General features: G+C 37.5%; 1 protein-coding gene across 8 annotated transcripts in view; it reads right to left on the bottom strand.

Annotated features, from left to right (window-relative positions):
• The window catches only part of RALGAPA1 (Ral GTPase activating protein catalytic subunit alpha 1), a 278,214-nt gene that overhangs the window by 49,224 nt on the left and 205,959 nt on the right, over window positions 1-23,031 (bottom strand). For all 8 annotated transcript variants that reach the window (XM_063645883.1, XM_055291510.2, XM_063645884.1 and 5 more), the window contains 2 exons: window positions 16,220-16,343; window positions 6,401-6,556 (listed from right to left, as the gene is read on the bottom strand). In XM_063645883.1, the coding sequence (XP_063501953.1) occupies window positions 6,401-6,556; window positions 16,220-16,343 (280 nt within the window). The remainder of the gene's footprint in view (window positions 1-6,400; window positions 6,557-16,219; window positions 16,344-23,031) is intronic.

Genomic DNA, 23,031 nt, shown 5'->3' with positions numbered 1-23,031 from the left:
AAGAGTCCATCAATTGATGAATGGATAAAGAAAATGTGGTATATATACAAAATGGAACACTATTCAATCCTACAAATGAAGGAAATCCTGTCATTTATAAAAACATGGATTAACTTGAAAGACATTATGTTAGGTAAGTTAAGCCAGGCACAAAAAGACAATCCATGATCTCACTTTTCAGTGGAATCTAAAAAAGTTGAACTCACAGAAAGATGGAGTACAGTAAGTCCTCACAATGTCATCAATAGGTTCTTGGAATTATTGATTAGCTTGATTTAGCTATTCTACAATGTTTACATATATCAAAATGTGTTGTATATCATAAATATATACAATTTCAATTTACCAATTAAAAAATTAATAATGTTTAAAAAACAAACACATGAGAAATATACTTAAAACAGTCACTATTGTAGGACAGTAGAATAGTAATATATTATTAATTTTAGACTCTGCACTGGGGTTTAAAAATTATGTCCATGGAGCCCTGATTAAATTTATTTATTTTTGAGACAGTGTTTCACTCTGTCACTGAGGCTGGAGTGCAGTGAGTGGTACAATCTTGGCTCACTGCAGCCTCAAGCTCCTGGCCTCAAGCAATCTTCCCACCTCAGCCTCCAAATAGCTGGGACTACAGGCATGCACTACCATGCCTGGCTAATTTTTTTTTGTAAGTACAGGGTGCCACTATGTTACCCAGACTGATCTCCAACTCCTGGGCTTGAGCAATCCTCCCACCTTAGCCTCCCAAAGTGCTGGGATTACAAGTGTGAGCCACTGTGCCTGGCTTATTTATCTTTTTACACTATACTTATAATTGTGTCTACTTTGGGTATAATTTATTTTCATAGAGATTTAAGATAAATTCCTCGAACAAATGGTTTATGTGAAGTTTTAACAAATCTTTATTCCAATCCTATTTAACATCATATACTATTATCAGTATTGATGTCTTATCTTGTACTTCTAAAAAGCATATGCCAAAAAATTCTGTAGCAAACTTTTCACTGAATATGCTTTCCTAGACTTATTAATTACCTCTACCCCACCACTCATTGCAATCTAATTAGTACCCAGATATTAGTTTTCCTAGCTATTATCAATTTATTAGGCAATTTCTAACAATATTATAAAATGTAAACAAAAGGCATTAAAAGGTAGTTGATATAGTTTGCCTTTGTGTCCCCAACCAAATCTCATCTTGAATTGTAATCACTGGGTACTGGGGGAGGAACCTGGTGGGAGGTGATTGGATCATGGTGGCAGTTTTCCCTATGTTGTTCTAGTGGTAGTGAATTCTCATGAAAGCTGATGGTTTTATAAGGGTTTGACAGTTACTCCTTCACATGCTCACACTCTCTGTTGCCTGCCGCCACATAAGATGTGCCTGATTCCCCTTCTACCATGATTGTAAGTCTCCTGAGCCCTCCCCAGCCATATGGAACTGTTGAGTCAATTAAACTTCTTTTCTTTATAAATCACCCAGTCTCAGTATTCTTTATAGCAATGTGAAAACAGACCAATGCAGTAGTCAATCAAATCTTATAAAAGATTTGTAAAGAGTCCTAAACTTCCTTTTAAAAACAGTATGTTAATAACCCTGTTTCAAAGCTTATTAGCTAAGTGCGAAGAGCTTTGATATCAGGCAACAGAGTATCAAGTGAAATGGCTGATCATGTTCAGTTGGTTACATTTAGTAATAGTTTTGGATACACTGAGGACAGGATTTTCAGTAGAACTCTGGGGCAAAAACAAACAAACTGAGAAGAAAGAGGAGGAGAAGGAAGAGGTAAAGGAGAAATGCTGGATAAAGTTTTACTTTTAAAAATGTTTCTCACAAAACCAACTATGAATTGAATACATAAAACTGTACTCTGAGGTATCTCTGTAGCTACAATGACTTTTCCACGGCTGTGTGAGCTACAGCAAAATGGTGGTGTAAATTTTAACAGTTGTGGACCGTCAGTATCATTCTATGATATCCCTTACAGATTCTAAGGTAGCAAGATTTATTTCAATTAAGTAACACTTATTTGTTACATTAGTTTTAGCTCAAATGTATGGGATACAGCATGTTATATTTTAAGTGCTTTGTATGTATGTATGTGTTTTTCTGAGACAGGGTCTCACTTTGTCACCCAGGTTGGAGTGTAGTGGTGTGACCACGGCTCACTGTAGCCTGGACATCCCAGGCTCAAGCAATCCTCTCACAGTAGCCTCCTGAGTAATTGGGACTATAGGCACATGTTACCATGCCTGGCTAATTTTTAAATTTTTGGCAGGGGGTCTTGCCATGTTACTCAGGCTGGTCTCAAACTCTTGGGCTGAAGCAATCCTTCCACCCTGGCCTCCCAAAGTTCTGGGATTACAGGCATAAGCCACCACACCTGGCCTGGAATAATTTCTATTTTATTTTTTCCTCTCCCTCAGTCAATATAAACATTGTATCTGAGTCCATGTACTAAGGGCCTTGAAATATAATTTTACCAATGTAAACAAACACAGAAATCTTTCAATTTATTATATCCCTTGATACGGTTTGGCTCTGTGTCCCCAGCTAAATCTCATCTCAAATTGTAATCCACATGTGTCAAGGGAGGAACCTGGTGGGAGGTGACTGGATTATGGGGAAGGTTTCACCTGTGCTGTTCTTGTGCTAGAGAATGAGTTCTCATGAGAGCTGATGGTTTTAAAGTGTGGCACTTCCCCTTTGTTCGCTCTCTCGCCTGCAGCCATGTAAGATGTGCCTTGCTTCCCCTTTGCCTTTTGCCAGGATTGTAAGTTTCCTGAGGCTGCTCCAGCCTTGTGGAACTGTGAGTCAATTACACCTCTTTTGTTTATAAATCACCCAGTCTCAGGCAGTATCTTTATAGCAGTGTGAAAACAGACTAATATATCTCTATTTTCTTGAAGGTAAATCCTTTGTTAAGACTGTAACCAATCAGAAATGAAAGTGAAGACATTACAACAGACACTTCAGAAATAAGAAGGATTATAAAGGACTATTATGAACAACTGTATGCCAACAAATTGGATAACCTAGAGGAAATGGATAAGTTTCTAGAATAAAACAGCCTACCAAAATTGAATCAGGAAGAAATGGAAAGTCTGAACAGACCAATAAAACAAAGAGATTGAAGAATTAATTAGAAAGCTTCAACAAAAAGCCCAGAACTAGATAGCTGCACAGCTGAATTCTACCAAACATTCAAATAATTATTACCAATATTTAAACTCTTCCAAAAAATAGAGTGAGGGGGAATACTTCCAAACATTTTATAAAGCCAGCATCCCCTCGATCCCTAAGCCAGACAAAGACACCAGAAGGAAAGAAAACTACAGGTCAATTTCTCTGACGAACACTGATGCAAAAATCCTCAATAAAATATTAGCAAACTGAACCAATCCAACAACATATCAAAAATATCATACATCCAGATGAAGTGGGACTTATCCCTGGCATGCAAGGCTGATTTAACACACACAAATCAATCGATGTGATACATCACATTAACAGAATAACAGTTAAAAACTATGTGATCATCTCAATTGATGTAGAAAAAGCATTCAACTAAGTCCAACATCATTTATTGAGTAAAACTCTTGACAGTTTAGGTATAGAAGGAAAGTTCTTCAACACAATAAAGGTAACTTATGAAAAACCCACCACTAACATTATAACCAATGAGGAAAAACTGAAAGCTTTTCTGTTAACATCTGATACAGGGCAAGGATGCCCACTTTTGCTGCATCTATTCAAGATAGTACTGGAAGTACTAGCAAGAACAACCAGAGAAGAAAAAGAAATATAAGGCATCCAAATCAGAACAGAAAAAGTGAAATTATCTTTATTTGCAGATGACATGATATGCTATGTAGAAAGCCCTAGAGATTCCACAAAAACAGTGTTACAACTAACATATGAATTCAGTAATGGTGCAGGATACAAAATCAACAAACAAAAATTGCTAGCATTTCTATATACAAATTATGACTTAGCTGAAAAATCAAGAAAACAGTCCTATTTATGATACCATAAAAATATTTAGAAATAAATTAACCAAGGAGGTGAAAGATTTGTACTCTGAAAATTATAAAACATTGATGATATAAATTTAAAACACAATGAAATGGAAAGATATCTTGGATTGAAATAATATTGTTAAAATGTTCATACTACCCAAAGAAATATATAAATTTAATGGAATCCCCATAAAAACTCCAATGGCATTTTTCACAGAAATAGAAAAATCAATTCTAAAATTCGTACGGAACCAGAAAAAAACTTCAAATGGCCAAAGCTAAACTGAGAAAAAAACACAAAGGGGCATCATATTTCCTGATTTAAAATTATATTACAGGCTGGGCATAGTGGCTTACACCTATAATCCCAGCATTTTTGGAGGCTGAAGAGGGACTGCTTGAGCCCAACAGTTTGAGACCAGCCTGGGAAACATGGCAAAACCCCATCTCTTCCAAAAATAAATAAATTAGCCAGCGTGGTGGCGAGTGCCTATAGTTACAGCTACTCAGGAAGCTAAGGGAGAATCACTTGAGCCCAGAAGTCGAGGCTACAGTGAACTGTGATTGCACTACTGCATTTCAGCCTGGGTGAAAGAGTGAGACCCTGTCTCAAAAATAAATAAAATATTATATTATATTATATTATATTATATTATATATTACAAAGCTACAGTCATCAGAATGGTGTGGTACTGGCGTAAAAACAGAAGCATATACCAGTGGAACAAAACTGAGATCCCAGAAATAAATCCAAACATATACAGTAAACTAATTTGTCACAAGAAGATCAACAGGGAAAGGATAGTCTCTTCAACATGGTCTTGGGAAAATGGCATTTCCACATGGAAAAGAATAAAACTGAATCCTTATCTTACACTATACACAAAAATCAACTTAAAATGGGGAAAAGACCAAAATATAAGACATGAAACCTAGAAGAGGACATAGAAGAAAAGCTCCTTGATACTGGCCTTGGCAATGATTTTTTTGGACATCACACCAAAAGCTCAGGCTACAAATACAAAAATAAATAAATGGTACTACATAAAACTAAAAAGCTTCTGCAGAACAAAGGTAACAGTCAACAAAATGAAAAGGCACCCTACAGAGGGAAAACATATTTGCAAACTGCTTATCTATTAAGGGATTAATATCTAAAATTTATAAGGGTCTTATAAGTCAATAGCAGAAAAACAAATAACCAGATTAAAAACTGGGCTAAGGACCTAAACAGACATTTATTCAAAAACATAAAAATGGTGAACTGGTATATGAAAAGGCTCAACAATCACATTAATCATCACAGAAATGCAAATTAAAACCACTATGAGATATCACTTTATACTCATTAGAATGCTATTGCCAAAAAGGTAAGAGATAACAAACATCAGTAAGGATGTGGAGAAAGGGGAACACTAGTACACTGTCAGTAGAAATGTAGACTGTACAGCAATTATGAAAAAAAAAAAAAGTACGGAGGTTCTTAAAGAAATTAAACATAGAACTACCATATGACTTAGCAAACCTTTTTCTGGGCATATACTCAAAGGAGATGAAATCACCACCTCCTCAGGATATCTGCATTCCTATGTTCACTGTAGTATTATTCACAATAATCAAGATATGCAAAACTGTCCATCAATGTACAAATTGATAAAATGTGGTATATATGCATACAATGTAATATTATTCAACCTTAAAAAAGGAGATTCTGCCACTTGCTACACATGAATGGACTTGGAGGACATTATGTGTCCTAAGTGAAATAAGCCAGACACAGAAAGAAAAAATATTGCATGGTATCACTTATATGTGGAATCTGAAAAAAAAAAATAAAGGAGAAAATATACAGAGATAGAGAATAACACAGTGGTTACCAGGGGTGGAGTGGGGTATGAAACGGGGACACGGAGCTCAAAGGATACAAAGTAGCAGATATGTAGGATGAACAAGTCTAGAGATTTAACACACAATAAAAATTGTATGGTATTTGGGGTTTTGTTAAATAAGTAGGTTTTAGCTGCTCTTGTCATACACACATAAAAAAACTAGGTGAGATGATAGATACGTTAATTTGCTTCAATATAGTAACCATTTTATTATCTATATGTATCCCACAACATTTCATGTTGTAAACCCTAAATATACACAACAACGTTTATTTTAAAAAAAGACTGCAACCTTTAACCATATCATTGTTTTTTAAAGAAAACATAGTTTGCTGTACAACCACCCTATTTTCAAGACAGCACTGGGTGGAGTGGTATACTATAACCAGAAACAGTGCTTGATCACTTCGATTTCTTACTTATGTATTTTCTGTATTAACTGTCTCAATTATGAGCATTTTAATTTGAAAGCACTTCTCAGCACTTACTTTTTTGGTCAAAGAATCATCAGAATCAGAAGGCATTCTTGTTGACACGTGAAATATTACTTCTACTGTAGAGGTAGCAAAATATGGAGTGGTCAATCCAGTGCTTTTGTTTTTTTGTAGTCCTCCCATAAAACCACAATGGTTTGTAAGATTTACCTAGAAGTAATGAAGAGCCACATAAATTAATTAAACAAAACCCAAACACACTACTGAGAAAGACTCAAACTTCTCGCTTAAGAAAAAAATTGGGAACAAAGTCTTTTGCATGTTATCAACCAATACTTAATTTAGAATTGTTAGAATTGATTTGTTTGTACTGGTACTTTTTAAGTATTTGAGGATTTCTAATTAGTAGGAGTTAACTAGGAAAGGTATCAACTGCTGTGTACTATGCATCTTTTGTTAGCCTACTAGGTGTTAATGGTAAATTATAAAGGCTGTCAGGGCACACCAAGGCCAGGGAGAAAAAAATCAAGTATGGAAATAGTTTGGGGAAAAGTTAAAACAGTAATACCAGTTTGACAAAATGATTAATTCGCTGTGTTGTATTAACTCATAAAACTGGCTTCCTGATTTGTTAGTACTTATTACAGTCCAAAACAAAAATTAGAAATGCAGAACTTAATTACAGTTTAGTTACATTTAAAAAACAACAAAGTGATCTGTAAAAAGATTTTAAAACAATTTTTATTTTCTGATTATAAATATAATACATGTTAATATCAGGGTTATTGCATTGGATGATATTCCCCGGACCTGTGTGATGCACAGAAGCCAAGAATTTGTATTCATTACAGAAAATTAGGGAAATAGAGGAGAATAAAAAAAAATTGAAAATCACCAGTATTTCCCTACTTAGGGAAAACCATTTATATATATGCTTTGCAATTAAAAACTAAGAATAACAGGTAAAATGAAAAATTACAAAAAAAATCCTTGCACCATGTGAACTGAACACATCTCAAATATCAGTGTCAGTTACTAATGGCTGAATACATACATGATTGTTAGATTTTTGTGCCATTACTGTAAGATTACCTCAATCTCTTCCAGTTTAAAATTTATTTTTAACTCAGTAATACATTTACATAATTAAAAATTTTAAAGTATTAAAAAAGCATACCAAAATTCTTCCTTCCATGTCTCTCACCTGCAACTACTCAGTTACCTTCTCAGAAAGCAATTTAAGTATCTTTAGAAAAATATTATCTGCATATATAATTACTTATATGTTTGTATGCACACATCCATGCACGTTTGTGTGCAGATACACACAGTACGTGCATATAAAACATTCTGCATCTTGCTTTTGGAATTAATATGCCTTGAAAAATACTCATTAGTAAGTAAAGAGACTCCTCATTTTTGGTTCCTGGCTTCACAGAAGTTCATTTTACTGAGGTAGAATCATTTAGTCCCCTACTTGAAGGATATTTAGGTTGTTTTCTGTCTTTTGCTATCACAGTCAATGTTGCAGCAAGTAACACTGAACTCATATCATGTTCCATTTGTGAAAGTACAGCTACAGACAAATAGTTAAACATGAAACTTTCAGTCAAAGGGCATGTGGACTTCCAATTTCAAAACACACTACCAAGTTGCCCTCCACAGATGCCACCAACAATGTATGAGAAGGCCTGTTTCCCTCATATCCTTTCAAATATATTATCACACTTTATGATCTTTGCTAATCTGATAGGTGACAAATGGTATCTCCAGGTAGATTTTTTGTTTTGTTTTACTTTAGTTCAGAAAGTTACTTATTTTCAAGTTAATTCTCTGATAACGTAAAGGAGAAAGTCTCAGTTTAGTGTTCCTTTGCTGTAAACACTTCACATTTGCTGATCTCTATTGTTTAAATTAAACATCTGGAGAGTCATATGAAGGAATGAAAAAATTAAAAAGAAATCCCTTGTACACTTTACCCCGAGCTCCCCAGTGCAAAACTCTATCACCACCAGGATACTGACGACATTGATAGTTAAGAGAGCGTGTTCAAAAATTCAAGAATCCCCCATATTGCCCTCTTATGTGAGCCATACCCACTTCCCTCCTACTCTATCCCCTCCTTAACCCCTGGCAATCACTCACTCATCTATTCTTCACTTCTATAACTATCATTTCAAGAATGTTACATGAATTGAAGGATATAGGATGTAACCTTTTCAAGTGTTTGGAGATTTTCCTGTTATCTTTTTGTTAATGATTTCAAGTTTGATTCCATTGGGGTTCAAGGACATACTCTATTATTTCAATGCTTTTAAATTTGTTGAGGCTTGTTTTATGGCCCAGGATATGGTCTGTCTTGGTATATGTTCTGTGGGAACTTGAAAATAACATATATTCTGCCATTGTTGGGTGGAATATTTTACATATGTAGATTAGATCTTGTTGGTAGCTACTGTTGTTGAATTCCTCCATGTACTTGCTGATTTTGTCTAGTTTTTCTCTTAACTGTTGAGGAGTGAAGTCTCCAACTGTAATTGTGAATTTCTCTATTTCTTCTTTCAGTTCTATCAGGTTTTGTGTCACATATTTTGTAGTTCTGTTATTTGGTGTACACGCATTTAGCGTTGCTATGTCTTCTTGGTGAACTGATCCTTCTATAATTATATAATGTCCTCTGGTCTCCAGTAATTTTCTTTGCTCTAAAGTTGATCTGATATTAATGCAGTCACTCTGGCTTTTCTTTGATTGATGTTTGCACAGTATAACTTTTTCTATCCTTTTACTTTCTGCCAGTCTATATTGCTTTTTATATATTTTATTTATTTATTTATTTATTTATTTATTTATTTATTTATTTTTTTTGAGATGGAGTCTCGCTCTTGTAACCCAGGCTGGAATGCAGTGGCATGATCTTGGCTCACTGCAACCTCCGCCTCCCGGGTTCAAGCAATTCTCCTGCCTCAGCTTCCTGAGTAGCTGGGATTACAGGTGTCTGCCACCATGCCTGGCTAATTTTTGCACTTTTAGTAGAGAGGGGGTTTCACCATGTTGGCCAGGCTGGTCTCGAACTCCTGGCCTCAGGTGATCTGCCCACCTTGGCCTCCCAAAGTGTTGGGATTACAGGCATGAGCCACCGCGCCCAGCCTATATTCTTATATTTCAAGTGAGTTTCTTTTAGGTAACACATAGGTGGGTCATATTTTTTAATCCACTCTGCCAATCTCTGTCTTTTAATTGGTACATTTAGATCATTTATATTTCATGTAATTATTGACAGGATAGGGCTTAAGCTTGCCATCTTATTTTCTGTTTTTCATTTCTCTGTTTTACTTTTCCTGCCTCCTATGGGTTACTTGAACATTTTCTAGAACTCTGTTTTTAACTATCATTCTTTTGAGTGTACACTGTTGTATACTTTTGTAGTGGTTGCTCTATGTGTTACATTATATATACAAAACTTATCACAGCCTACTAGTGTTGTCATTTTACCTGTAATCCTACCTTACTATATGTTCCTTTACCAACCCTGTTTGAAATATAATTGTCATAAATATTTCCTCTACATATATTTGAAAACACATCAGACAGGGTTATAATTTTTGCTTCAACAGTCAAAAATAATTAAGACAACTCAAGATGAGAAAGCACAGTGACTGTACCTATCCATTTTTTCTTGCCATGGTCTGCCTTCCTGATGTTTCAAAATTCTTCCTTTTATCATTTCCTTTCTATTAATAAAACTTCTTTCAGTGATTGTTTTAGGGTAGGTCTGCTAGTAACAAGTTCTCTAAGTTTCTCTTAATTTGAGAATGTTTTGACCTTCTCTTCATTCCTGAAGGATATGTTTGCGAGTTATCAGATTCTGGGTCTGCTGGGCACAGTGGCTCATGCCTGTAATCCCAGCACTTTGGGAGGGGGAGGCGGGGGGACTGCCTGAGGCCAGGAGTTTGAGACCAGCCTGGCCAACACGGTGAAACTCTGTCTCTACCAAAATTACAAAAAAAATTAGCGGGGTGTGGTGGCGCATGACTGAAATCCCAGCTACGTTGGGAGACTGAGGCACAAGAATCACTTGAACCCAGGAGATGGAGGTTGCAATGAGTCGAGATCATGCCACTGCACTCCAGCCTGAATGACAGAGCGAGACTCCACCCCAAAACAAACAGACAAATAAACAAACAAAAAACAGATTCTGGGTTGACAGTTCTTTTTTCTTTCAGCATCTGGCTCCCACAGTTTCTGATAAGAAATTTGCTATCTTTTTAATAGTTTCCCCCCACAGATACGGTACACTTTTTCTCTGGATGCTTTCAAGAATTTTTGTCTTTAGTTTTCAGAAATTAAATTATGATGCGTGTTACTACAGATTTCTTTTGATTTATCCTGTTTGGGTTTCACTGAGCTTTTTGAATCTACAGCTTTATGTCTCTCACCAAATTTAGGAAGTTTTCAGCACTTTCTTCAAGTATTTCAAGTACTTTTTCAGAACCAGGCTCTTTCTCCTCTCCTTCTTGGACTCAGATAACAAAATGCTAGATTTTTTTTTTTGTTAATGTCCCTCAGGTCCCTGATTCTCTGTTCATTATTTTTAGGTTTCTTTTCTTTTCCTTTTACTTTCTTTTTCTTTTCTTTTTTTTTTTTTTGAGACAGCGTCTGCTCTATCACCCAGGCTGGAGAGCAGTGACATGATCTTTACTCACTGTAACCTCCACCTCTGGAACTCAAGCAATCCTCCCATCTCATCCTCCCAAGTAGCTGTGATCACAGGTGCCTGCCACCACACATGGTTCATTTTTCCATATTTTTGGAGAGATGGGATCTCACTATGTTGCCTAGGCTGGTCTCAAAACTCCTGGCTCAGGCAATCTCCAGCTTCAGCCTCGCAAAATGCTAGGGTTACAGGTGTAAGCCACCATGTCCAGCCTAAGTTTATTTTCTGTGCTGTTCAGGCTGTTTCTACTGTTTTATCTTCCAGTTTACTGATCTTCTGTACCCCCATTCCCACTCCACTTGGTTGTTGGGTACAACTACAGAGCCTTTTATTTCAGTTATCATATTTTTCACTCTAAAACTTTCATTTGGTTGTTCTTTACATTTTCTATTTCTTTGCTGAGACTATTTTTCGTTTGTTTCAATTGTGTTAGCAATTACTTACTGAAGCATTTCTATCAAGGTTGTTTTAAATATTTGTAATCTTGGTGTGGACATCTGCTGTTTTTTTTTAAATTCAGTTTGAGATTTTCCTGGTTCTGGATATGATGTGTAATTTTTTATTGAAATGTACACATTTTCATAAGAGTCTGGATCTTATTTAAAATTCCTGTTTTAGCTGGTTGTTTGACGACTCTGCTGTATGAGGGAAAAGAGCAGAGAATCAGGTGAAAGTGCTGACTTGTTTCTGCCAGGTGGAGGTAAAATTATATGTTCCCTACTCAATCTCTGTTGACAAATGGGAAGCAGGGAAGATCCTCATTACTGATATGTGGAGGCAGGAGTTCTGGCTTCCTATGTGATGTTCACTGACACAGTGGTAAGGGTGACCTCACTACTGCTGGGTGATGGTAAAAGTCCCAATTCTCCAAGAGGCCTCCTCTGAAATGACTCCAGTGGAGAGCAGGTGCCTCAGTAATATTGGTGACGATGGAATTCTATGTTTCCCATGTAGTCTCCACTGACACTTGGGTGTGAATGGGAGACTCATTACCAACTGGTAGACATGAAAGTCTTGGATTTCTACTTGGCCTTCTCTGGCACTATTTGATACTAGCCCAGTGTGGTGTTGGGGGCACCTCACTACAGCCTCATGAAGATGGAAGTCTAGGCTCCTTACCTGACCTTTGCTGTCAGGGTGGGGATGGGGTCAAGGAATTTTCTGTGGTGTTTGGCTGGAGTAGTGCAGTTATTATCTAAATGTTTTTCTGCCTTTTTAGGTTGCACCTTTCCTGGTCCTTTGGCTAGAAAGAGCGGGCTTTGGTTGTGCTTTTTGTTTGCATCCATTGGTGTTTCTAGGTTGCTGACTTCTTCAGCTCCAAGTCTGGGATATATGAGGCAAAAAAGAAAACCCAGAAAATGCACCACTATGTCATCCTTCAGTCCTAAAGTCCCTAGTTATTCTGGCTTCTCTCCATCTTTCAGAGTCTTCTTATGCTTGTTTTATACGTAATGTCTTATGCTTATTGTACTCAGTAGGAAGAATATAGAAAGTATATCTATTTGACTTTCCCAGAAGTGGAAATCTCCTCTGTACGATTTAATGGATTTCAGGATATTCACAGTTAAGTGCAATCATCACTACAGTCAATTATAGAACATTTTCATCACTTCCCAAAGAAACCCCATATCTTTTAGTTGTCACCCCCCTCCTCCCTCATGCCCCTAAGCAATGATTAACCTACTTTCTGTCTCTATAAATATACCTATTGTGGATATTACATATAAATGGACCATTAATATGTGATCTTGATGATTGGTTTCTTTCATTTAGCACAGTGTTTTCAAGGTACATTCATGCTGTAGCACATAATCACTTTGTTCCTTTTTATGACCGAATAATATTCTCTTTTATTGGATACACCACAGTTTAGCCATTCATCCATTGATGGACATCTGGGTTATTTCTACCATTTTGCTAGAGTAAATAATGCTGCCAAGAACATTCATGGCCAGGCTTTTGCATGGACATATACTTTCATTTCCCTTGGGTATATACTTTGGAGGTAGAACTGTTTGGTCACATGGCAACTCAACATTTAACTGTTTGATGAACTGCCAGAATGTTTTCCACAGTGGTTGCACATTTTACATACCTACTAGCAGTGTATGAGGGTTCAGATTGCTCCTAATCCTAGCCAACAGTTGTTACTACCTGACTTTCTGACTGTAGTTATCTTAATGCGTGTGAAATGATACCTACTATGGTTTTGATTTGCATTTCTCTGATAGCAAAGGATGTTGAGCATCTTTTTATGTGCTTATTGGTCATATATCTTTTCTGGAGAAATGTCTATTAGGCCCTTTGATCATTTTTCAGTTGGGTACCTTCTAATCATTGATCTGTATAACTTGTATATTCTAGATACTAGTCTCTTATTAGACTTCACCTTGAAGCACAAAAATTTTAATTTTAATAAAGTACAATTATCTGGTTTTGTCTTTGTTGCTCATGCTTTGTGTCTTATCTAAAAATTCTTTGCAAAATCCAAGATGATGAGGATTTACTCCTATATTTTCTTCTAAAGTTTTAAAATTCTTGGTCTTACATTGAGGTCTGTGATCCATTTGGAGTTAATTTTTGTATATGGTATGGGGTAAGAGTCTGGTTTCATTCTTTGCGTATGGCTCATAGTCTCAGCACCATGTGTTGAAAAGACTATTCTTTCTCCATTGGATGGTTGTGGCACCCTTGTCAAAAACAGCTGACCACAAATATGGGGTCTATTTCTGGACTCTCAACTCTATTCCATTGATCTATATGTCTATCCTTGTAGCAGCAGTACCACACTATCTTCTTTTTTTTTTTTTCCCTAAGTTCTGCCCCAGGATCTATCCACACTACCTTGATTAGCATTGCTCTGTAGTAAGTTTTGAAATCAAGAAGTGTAAACTTCCTAACTTGTTCTTTTTCATGTCTCCCTTACTTTCACTAATACTTTTATGGTATTTTACTTTTTTTAACAGAAAATCTACTTAGGATGTTTTTTATACTTTTCAAAGCATTTTCACATACATAAGCTCAATTGAACTTCACATCATCTCTATTGGGTAAAAAAGTATATTACACCTTTGACAAATAAGCAAAGAGGCATACAGAGCTTAAATAACTCACTTAAGGTAAAACAGCAGGTTAATATGATCCATCAGTCCCACTACTGGGTATTTATTCAAAGAAAAGGAAATCAGTGTATCAAAGGGATACCTGCACTGCCATATTTATTGCAGCTTTATTCACAACAGCCAAGATATGGAAACAACCTAAATATCCATGAACAGACGAATGAATAAAGAAAATGTTGTATGCATACACAATGCAATACTATTCAGCCATAAAAAGGAATGGAATCCTATCATTTGCAGAAGCATGGATAGAATTGGAGGTCATTATGTTAAGACAAATAAACCAGACAAAGAAAGACAAACATAACATGTCCTCACTCATATGTGGGAGCTAAAAAAGTTGATCTCATGGAGGTAAAGAATAGAATGACAGTTACCATAGGCAGGTGAAGGTGGTGGTTGTGGTGTGGAGATGAAGATAGGTCGGCTAACGAATACAAAACATATAGTGAGATAGAAGGAATAAGTCCTACTGTTCAATAGCACATTAGCATGACTGTAGTTAACAACAATATATTATTTCAAAATAGCTAGAAGAGGAGATTTGAAATGTTCCCAACACAAACAAATGATAAATGTTTGAAGTGATGGGTATCCTAAATACCCTGAACTGATCACTACACATTGTATGCACTTATCAAAATTATATGTTCCACATAAATATGTATAATTATTACGTAGCAATAAAAATTTTTAAAAGAAATGAAGTCAGTAAAAACATACAATCTAAATACTACCAACAACCACCTTGACCTAATTGACATACCTAGTTCATTACACTCAATAACTACAGAATATACACATTGTTTTCAAGGGAAGAGGGTACCTATACTGCGATATATTATATTTCAAGATACTGATATCTTACAGAGTATATTCTGTGATCACAATGGGATAGAATTAGGTATCATAACGATATCTAGAAAAAACTCATATATTTTGAAATTAAACTACACATTTATAAATAAGCTATGTATCCCAAGGAAAAAAATCATAAAAAAATAGGTTAGATTAGCCATAAAAATCTATATAAAACACTAAAGGCTGACATATCAGATACTGTGAAAGGCACTGGGAATTTAAAAAAAAAAATCACTGAGATGAAAATGCCTGCCCTCTAGAAGCTTATAGTCTAATGCAGTGCTCTTTAACAATTTTGCTCATATACTCTCTATAGCAATTTTGGGAAACTACTAAATTGAAAACTGTAATAAAAATTTTTATCAAAAGTTTAAATGGTAGCCAACGATACAATTTCCAGTGTACTATATAATAAATATATGCGCTTTAAGTATATTTTCATCAAAATCTTGGAGCTACAGATTTGGCTAATTCAATATATGTAAAATGTCTGGTATTAAATTGATCACAAGACAATTAGCCACATCAGATTTACTTTCTGTAAGTAGGACAGATTTGGTACAGGAACCTTGACATGGGTTGGTTTCTTGAATGACATAAAGTATAACACCTTTCAATATTTCTTGCTTTGCTGGCAGGGACTTTCTCCTAAAAGTATACCCACTAGAACTATTTTGTTGGTGCTAAAACCCTCTGGGACAATGTAGGATTTGGGATGGGTGAGTAGTATGCTTTTCTTTTACAAAGTAAATGAGAGACAAGAGACTGTAGAAGAGTTTTCTGGCATTAGTTTTGGTAAACTTGAGGATCTGGAAGCTAATTTCCTCCAAACTATGTATACCCACACATTCCTGGAAAGCATTTGTGTAGCCATTAGTTCCTAGTTTGAAGACCACCCGTCCAGTGGTCACAGCTGTAAGGAAAATCCAGATCTTACAAACCTATGAGTTTAGTGCTCTTTCACAATATACTGTCTCATAAAATAGTCAACACCTTTCATTTCAAAGTCCCAACTGCTGCATGTGCAGACAAAATGGAAGGCAGAAACAATAACAAACTAGTTGTTAAGTTGTTGTATCTCCTAAAATAATACTTCTATAATAAAGCTAGGAAAAAAAAAGAAAAATGAGCTTATGCTTCCAAATATAAATATTTCACATAATTTAAAAATAATACCTCCCAACCAAGACCAGCTACAAAATCTTCATATGCTTGACTTCCTCCTGTATTGGTGAGAATGGAGTGTTTGTCTTCTTGACCTTCAGCAACATAAAATACTGCAATCTTGTGTGTCTCTCGGCTATAAAACAAAAGATTACACCATTCATGTAATCACTATTTTATCTACTCATTCATCCAACAATTAAGTTCCATGTACAAAGTATGTAGCAATAAAAAGATGAAAAATAATTAGATCTTATAGTCTACAGAAGGAGATATAAATGCAATGTAAGTAAAAAATTACTACAAAATTGCCATTGGAATAAAAGACAGGCATGATCACTTTTGACTGCAGAAACAGAAACTTAAAGGAAAAGATAAAATTGAGTTAAATGAAGGTAAGAAACATTTGACAAATGAAGAGAAAGAGCATCAGGAAGGACACAGGTGTGAATACATAAAGCATCTTAAGAGTTGTCTGTTTTGCAATGTAGCGGAATCCCATGGTTGAAGGGACTGCATCTTAGAACTAAGTAGGAGTACAGAGATGAGTGAGAAAGAACCCGATCCTTCAAAGTACTTACAAGGTAGAAGAAGAAACACACACAGTTATGTGTTGCTTAACAACAGGGATAAATTCTGAGAAACGTGTCTTTAGGCAATTCTGTTATTGTGTGAACATTATAGATGTACTCACATAAACCTAGATGGTACAGCCTACTACACAACCTTGGCTATCAGGTATAGCCTATTGTTGCTAAGCTACAAATCTGTACAACATGTTACTGTAGGAATACTGTAGGCAATTGTGACATACTGTTAAGTATGTGTGTATGTAAATACACCTAAACAGAAAGGGCGCAGCAAAAATAAGGTATTAAATCTTATGGGACTACTGTCGTATATGTGGTCCATTGTTGATGAAAGCATAGTTATGCAGCTTGTTTACAAATATAAAACTGTATGGAGTAATAGCCAAGTTCTCAGACATTTTATTTTTAGTCCTCTCTAAAATTAAAAATGTTCATGAAAGCACATTTCTTGTTTGAAATTTAGCTTTGAAATTTGGCTTTCCAAGCTAACCAAGTCATGCTACATTTACTTTAGGTTGATTTAACAAAGCTTGGGTTAAAAAACTTTAAGACCATTAGTAAAGTTTTCACTATTATACCATGTAGGAATTTTTTAAAAAAAAAACCCTGCAACCAGTAAATAAGAATTAAAGTTCTTTAAAAAATTTAGTCTGACAACCAAATTTTCCCACACATCTGGAGTAAGTTACCAAATCATGATAGTGGGTTCAATATCAGCAAGAAAGATGTTTTAGCTGCTTTCAATAATGGAATATTTTACTTTAGGTGATGAGCACATAGGCAAACTTTCAGTGCATCAGATCTATCATTAGGATATGCTAGTGGAAGCAGTAAAATATGATTTGGGGTTGAGGAGACTTCCAAACCTGCAGAATAAGGATCTACACAGCCTCTCTCCCAAGCGAAACACAGCTTATCTGTTGAAAAAATTTAAAACATTATTTAAAGTCCCTGTATATTGTCCTAAAGTCATAGAGCAAACAGGGAAATATTCACTCAAGGAAATTCACTAAATCTCAGTAACAACACAGAGCTTTTGATATACGAATGACAACTTGTTTCCTTGCCCCACTCCCTCAGCTCAATGTTGCAGAAGTTTTGCCCTGGGCATTCTACTCAGGCCTAGAAGACAGAGGTTTCCTCTCTCTCCAGCTTCTAATCTGGAGCTATGGCTTCACCATGGAAGAGACAGGTTACTAGAGGCATTTCTCATCCTTCTCCAGCCCCATGTTACAGAAGATCTATTTTAGATAGGTGTGGCTGAAAGAACCAGGTCTGCTCTCCCTCCCTCCCTCTCTTAGGGCAGAAGCTCCAGGAACAAAATGTTGAGGGTCTCAATCTTCCCCATTCTAGCTTGCTCCTAGGGTAGAGATTCTGCCAGAAGAGTGAGCTATGACCAGGGACTGCCAACTCCCAAGTGCTGACTTGTAGAGTGACAGTGTCACTCCAGCAAAAGCTGGTCTGTCGCCCCAGGTCAGGCTGTAGTGAGAGATAGGTTTTGCCTAAGGTGAAAAGCAGGTTATAAGGACAAAGAACTCTGTAGCAGTTCTGCCTGAAAGGGCTGACATTATTTGCAACAGAGCTTGGAGGAAAGCAATTAAGAGAAGCTGGCAGCCCTATGACAAGCAAAACAGAGAGAACTTCAATAGAATCAGGAAACGAGACAGCCAAGAAGGACCCTTTGGGGATCACAGTCAATTTTGGAGGTCAAAAGCCCTGTGCACATACACTAGGCTGCACCCAATAAGGAACAATTAGAGTAAGATGTAGGACGGACAGACATGAAAGCATTCCCAAAGTCACAAAGAGACTTATCAAAACAAGGTAAATCCTCACTGGCACTGAATAACCTGAACTCAGGGTCGACTCCTGGGAAGCTAAGACTTAAAAATAACATCCAGTCATTCCTTGCAGTCTGGAAGACTGTGTGCATACCCAAGGATGTACCTACCCTCTTTAGAGTAATCAGGAGTGAACCTTCAAGCTATTAGTATCCTGGTGGATGTGGGACAAAAAAACATAAACTTTCTAAACTGTGATAGCAGCCTCCAAGCCACACACATCCAACAGTAAATGATAAAAACCAAATGGTAAGGGGAAAAAAATCATACTGGTAAGGGGACTAAGCACAAACTTTGACCAATAAGTATGTGATAACCCAGGGAAGACCCCTCATTAGCCAGGCTAAAAGAAAAACAATTTTTAAAAAATCTGAGCACGGAGATCAGAGGCTAATTACTGTGGGGAAACCAAGTTGCTAGAAAACAAACAAATGACCAAGCAAACAACAACCAACAATATATTTTTGGATTCAAAGACACAGACAAAGTTGAAGTCAAAGGAATGGAAACAAGTACCAGAAAACAGAAACCAACAGAGCTACAGTGGCTATACTAATATATGACTTTAAAACAAAAAATGTAGGGTGGAGCCAAGATGGCCGAATAGGAACAGCTCCCGTCTCCAGCTCCCAGCCCCAGCGACACAGAAGACGGCTGATTTCTGCAATTCTGCTTGAGGTACCGGTTTCATCTCACTAGGGAGTGCCTAACAGTGGGTGCAGGACAGTCGGTGAAGCGCACTGTGCGCGAGCCGAAGCAGGGCGAGGCATTGCCTCACTCGGGAAGCGCAAGGGGTCAGGGAGTTCCCTTTCCTAGTCAAAGAAAGGGGAAACAGACGGCACCTGGAATATCGGGTCAGTCCCATCCTAATACTGCGCTTTTCCAACGGGCCTGGAAAACAGCACACTAGGAGATTGTGTCCCACACCTGGCTCGGAGGGTCCTATGCCCACGGAGTCTCGCTGATTGCTAGCACAGCAGTCTGAGATCAAGCTGCACGGCGGCAGCGAGGCTGGGGGAGGGGCGCCCGCCATTGCCCAGGCTTGCTTAGGTAAACAAAGCAGCCAGGAAGCTCGAACTGGGTGGAGCCCACCACAGCTCAAGGAGGCCTGCCTGCCTCTGTAGGCTCCACCTCTGGGGGCAGGGCACAGACAGACAAAAACTCAGCAAGAACCTCCACAGACTTAAATGTCCCTGTCTGACTGACAGCTTTGAAGAGAGTAGTGGTTCCCCCAGCACGCAGCTGGAGATCTGAGAACGGACAGACTGCCTCCTAAAGTGGGTCCCTCACCCCTGAGCAGCCTAACTGGGAGGCACCCCCCCAGTAGGGACAGACTGACACCTCATCCAACCGGGTACTCCTCTGAGACAAAACTTTCAGAGGAACTATCAGACAGCTGAATTTGTGGTCTCACGAAAATCCGCTGCTCTGCAGCCACCGCTGCTGACACCCAGCCAAACAGGGTCTGGAGTGGACCTCTAGTAAACTCCAACAGACCTGCAGCTGAGGGTCCTGTCTGGTAGAAGGCAAACTAACAAACAGAAAGGACATCCACACCAAAAACCCATCTGTACATCACCATCATCAAAGACAAAAAGTAGATAAAACTACAAAGATGGGGAAAAAACAGAGCACAAAAACTGGAAACTCTAAAAAACAGAGCACCTCTCGTCCTCCAAAGGAACGCAGTTCCTCACCAGCAATGGAACAAAGCTGGATGGAGGATGACTTTGATGAGTTGAGAGAAGAAGGCTTCAGACGATCAAACTACTCTGAGCTACGAGAGGAAATTCAAAACAATAGCAAAGAAGTTAAAAACTTTGAAAAAAAATTAGAAGAATGGATAACTAGAATAACCAATGGAGAGAAGGGCTTCAAGGAGCTGATGGAGCTGAAAGCCAAGTTTCGAGAACTACGCGAAGATTGCAGAAGCCTCAGTAGCAGATGCGATCAACTGGAAGAAAGGGTATCGCTGATGGAAGATGAAATGAATGAAATGAAGAGAGAAGGGAAGTTTAGAGAAAAAAGAATAAAAAGAAATGAACAAAGCCTCCAAGAAATTTGGGACTATGTGAAAAGACCAAACCTACGTCTGATTGGTGTACCTGAAAATGATGGGGAGAATGGAACCAAGTTGGAAAACACTCTGCAAGATATTATCCAGGAGAACTTCCCCAATCTAGCAAGGCAGGCCAACATTCAGATTCAGGAAATACAGAGAACGCCACAAAGATACTCCTCGAGAAGGGCAACTCCAAGACACATAATTGTCAGATTCACCAAAGTTGAAATGAAGGAAAAAATGTTAAGGGCAGCCAGAGAGAAAGGTCGGGTTACCCACAAAGGGAAGCCCATCAGACTAACAGCTGATCTCTCAGCAGAAACTCTACAAGCCAGAAGAGAGTAGGGGCTGGTATTCACCATTCTTAAAGAAAAGAATTTTCAACCCAGAATTTCCTATCCTGCCAAACTAAGCTTCATAAGTGAAGGAGAAATAAAATACTTTACAGACAAGCAAATGCTGAGTGATTTTGTCACCACCAGGCCTGCCCTAAAAGAGCTCCTGAAGGAAGCACTAAACATGGAAAGGAACAACCGGTACCAGCCACTGCAAAACCATGCCAAATTGTAAAGACCATCGAGGCTAGGAAGAAACTATAGCAACTAACGAGCAAAATAACCAACTAACATCATAATGACAGGATCAGATTCACACATAACAATATTAACGTTAAATGTAAATGGACTAAATGCTCCAATCAAAAGACACAGACTGGCAAACTGGATAAGGAGTCAGGACCCATCAGTGTGCTGTATTCAGGAAACCCATCTCACGTGCAGAGACACACATAGACTCAAAATAAAGGGATGGAGGAAGATCTATCAAGCAACTGGAAATCAAAAAAAGGCAGGGGTTGCAATCCTAGGCTCTGATAAAATAGACTTTAAACCAACAAAGATCAAAAGAGACAAAGAAGGCCATTACATAATGGTAAAGGGATCAATTCAACAAGAAGAGCTAACTATCCTAAATATATATGCACCCAACACAGGAGCACCCAGATTCATAAAGCAAGTCCTCAGTGACCTACAAAGGGACTTAAACTCCCACACAATAATAATGGGAGATTTTAACACCCCACTGTCAGCATTAGACAGATCAATGAGACAGAAAGTTAACAAGGATATCCAGGAATTGAACTCAGCTCTACATAAAGTGGACCTAATAGACATCTACAGAACTCTCTACCCCAAGTCAACAGAATATACATTTTTTTCAGCACCACACCACACCTATTCCAAAATTGACCACATAGTTGGAAGTAAAGCTCTCCTCAGCAAATGTAAAAGAACAGAAATTATAACAAACTGTCTCTCAGACCACAGTGCAATCAAACTAGAACTCAGGATTAAGAAACTCACTCAAAACCGCTCAACTACATGGAAACTGAACAACCTGCTCCTGAATGACTATTGGGTACATAATGAAATGAAGGCAGAAATAAAGATGTTCTTTGAAACCAACGAGAACAAAGACATAACATACCAGAATCTCTGGGACACGTTCAAAGCAGTGTGTAGAGGGAAATTTATAGCACTAAATGCCCACAAGAGAAAGCAGGAAAGATCCAAAATTGACACCCTAACATCACAATTAAAAGAACTAGAAAAGCAAGAGCAAACACATTCAAAAGCTAGCAGAAGGCTAGAAATAACTAAAATCAGAGCAGAACTGAAGGAAATAGAGACACAAAAAACCCTTCAAAAAATTAATGAATCCAGGAGCTGGTTTTTTGAAAAGATCAACAAAATTGATGGACCGCTAGCAAGACTGATAAAGAAGAAAAGAGAGAAGAATCAAATAGATGCAATAAAAAACGAAAAAGGGGATATCACCACCGATCCCACAGAAATACAATCTACCATCAGAGAATACTACAAACACCTCTATGCAAATAAACTAGAAAATCTAGAAGAAATGGATAAATTCCTCGACAAATACACCCTCCCAAGACTAAACCAGGAAGAAGTTGAATCTCTGAATAGACCAATAACAGGTTCTGAAATTGTGGCAATAATCAATAGCTTACCAACCAAAAAGAGTCCAGGACCTGATGGATTCACAGCTGAATTCTACCAGAGGTACAAGGAGGAACTGGTACCATTCCTTCTGAAACTATTCCAAACAATAGAAAAAGAGGGAATCCTCCCTAACACATTTTACGAAGCCAGCATCGTCCTGATACCAAAACCTGGCAGAGACTTAACCAAAAAAGAGAATTTCAGACCAATATCCTTGATGAACATTGATGCAAAAATCCTCAATAAAATACTGGCAAACCGAATCCAGCAGCACATCAAAAAGCTTATCCACCATGATCAAGTGGGCTTC

Source organism: Symphalangus syndactylus, chromosome 9, assembly GCF_028878055.3.
Source record: "Symphalangus syndactylus isolate Jambi chromosome 9, NHGRI_mSymSyn1-v2.1_pri, whole genome shotgun sequence".
NCBI classification, from domain to species: Eukaryota; Metazoa; Chordata; class Mammalia; order Primates; family Hylobatidae; genus Symphalangus; species Symphalangus syndactylus.
Note: the sequence above shows the minus strand (reverse complement) of the source record. Positions and strands in the feature narration are given on the sequence as shown.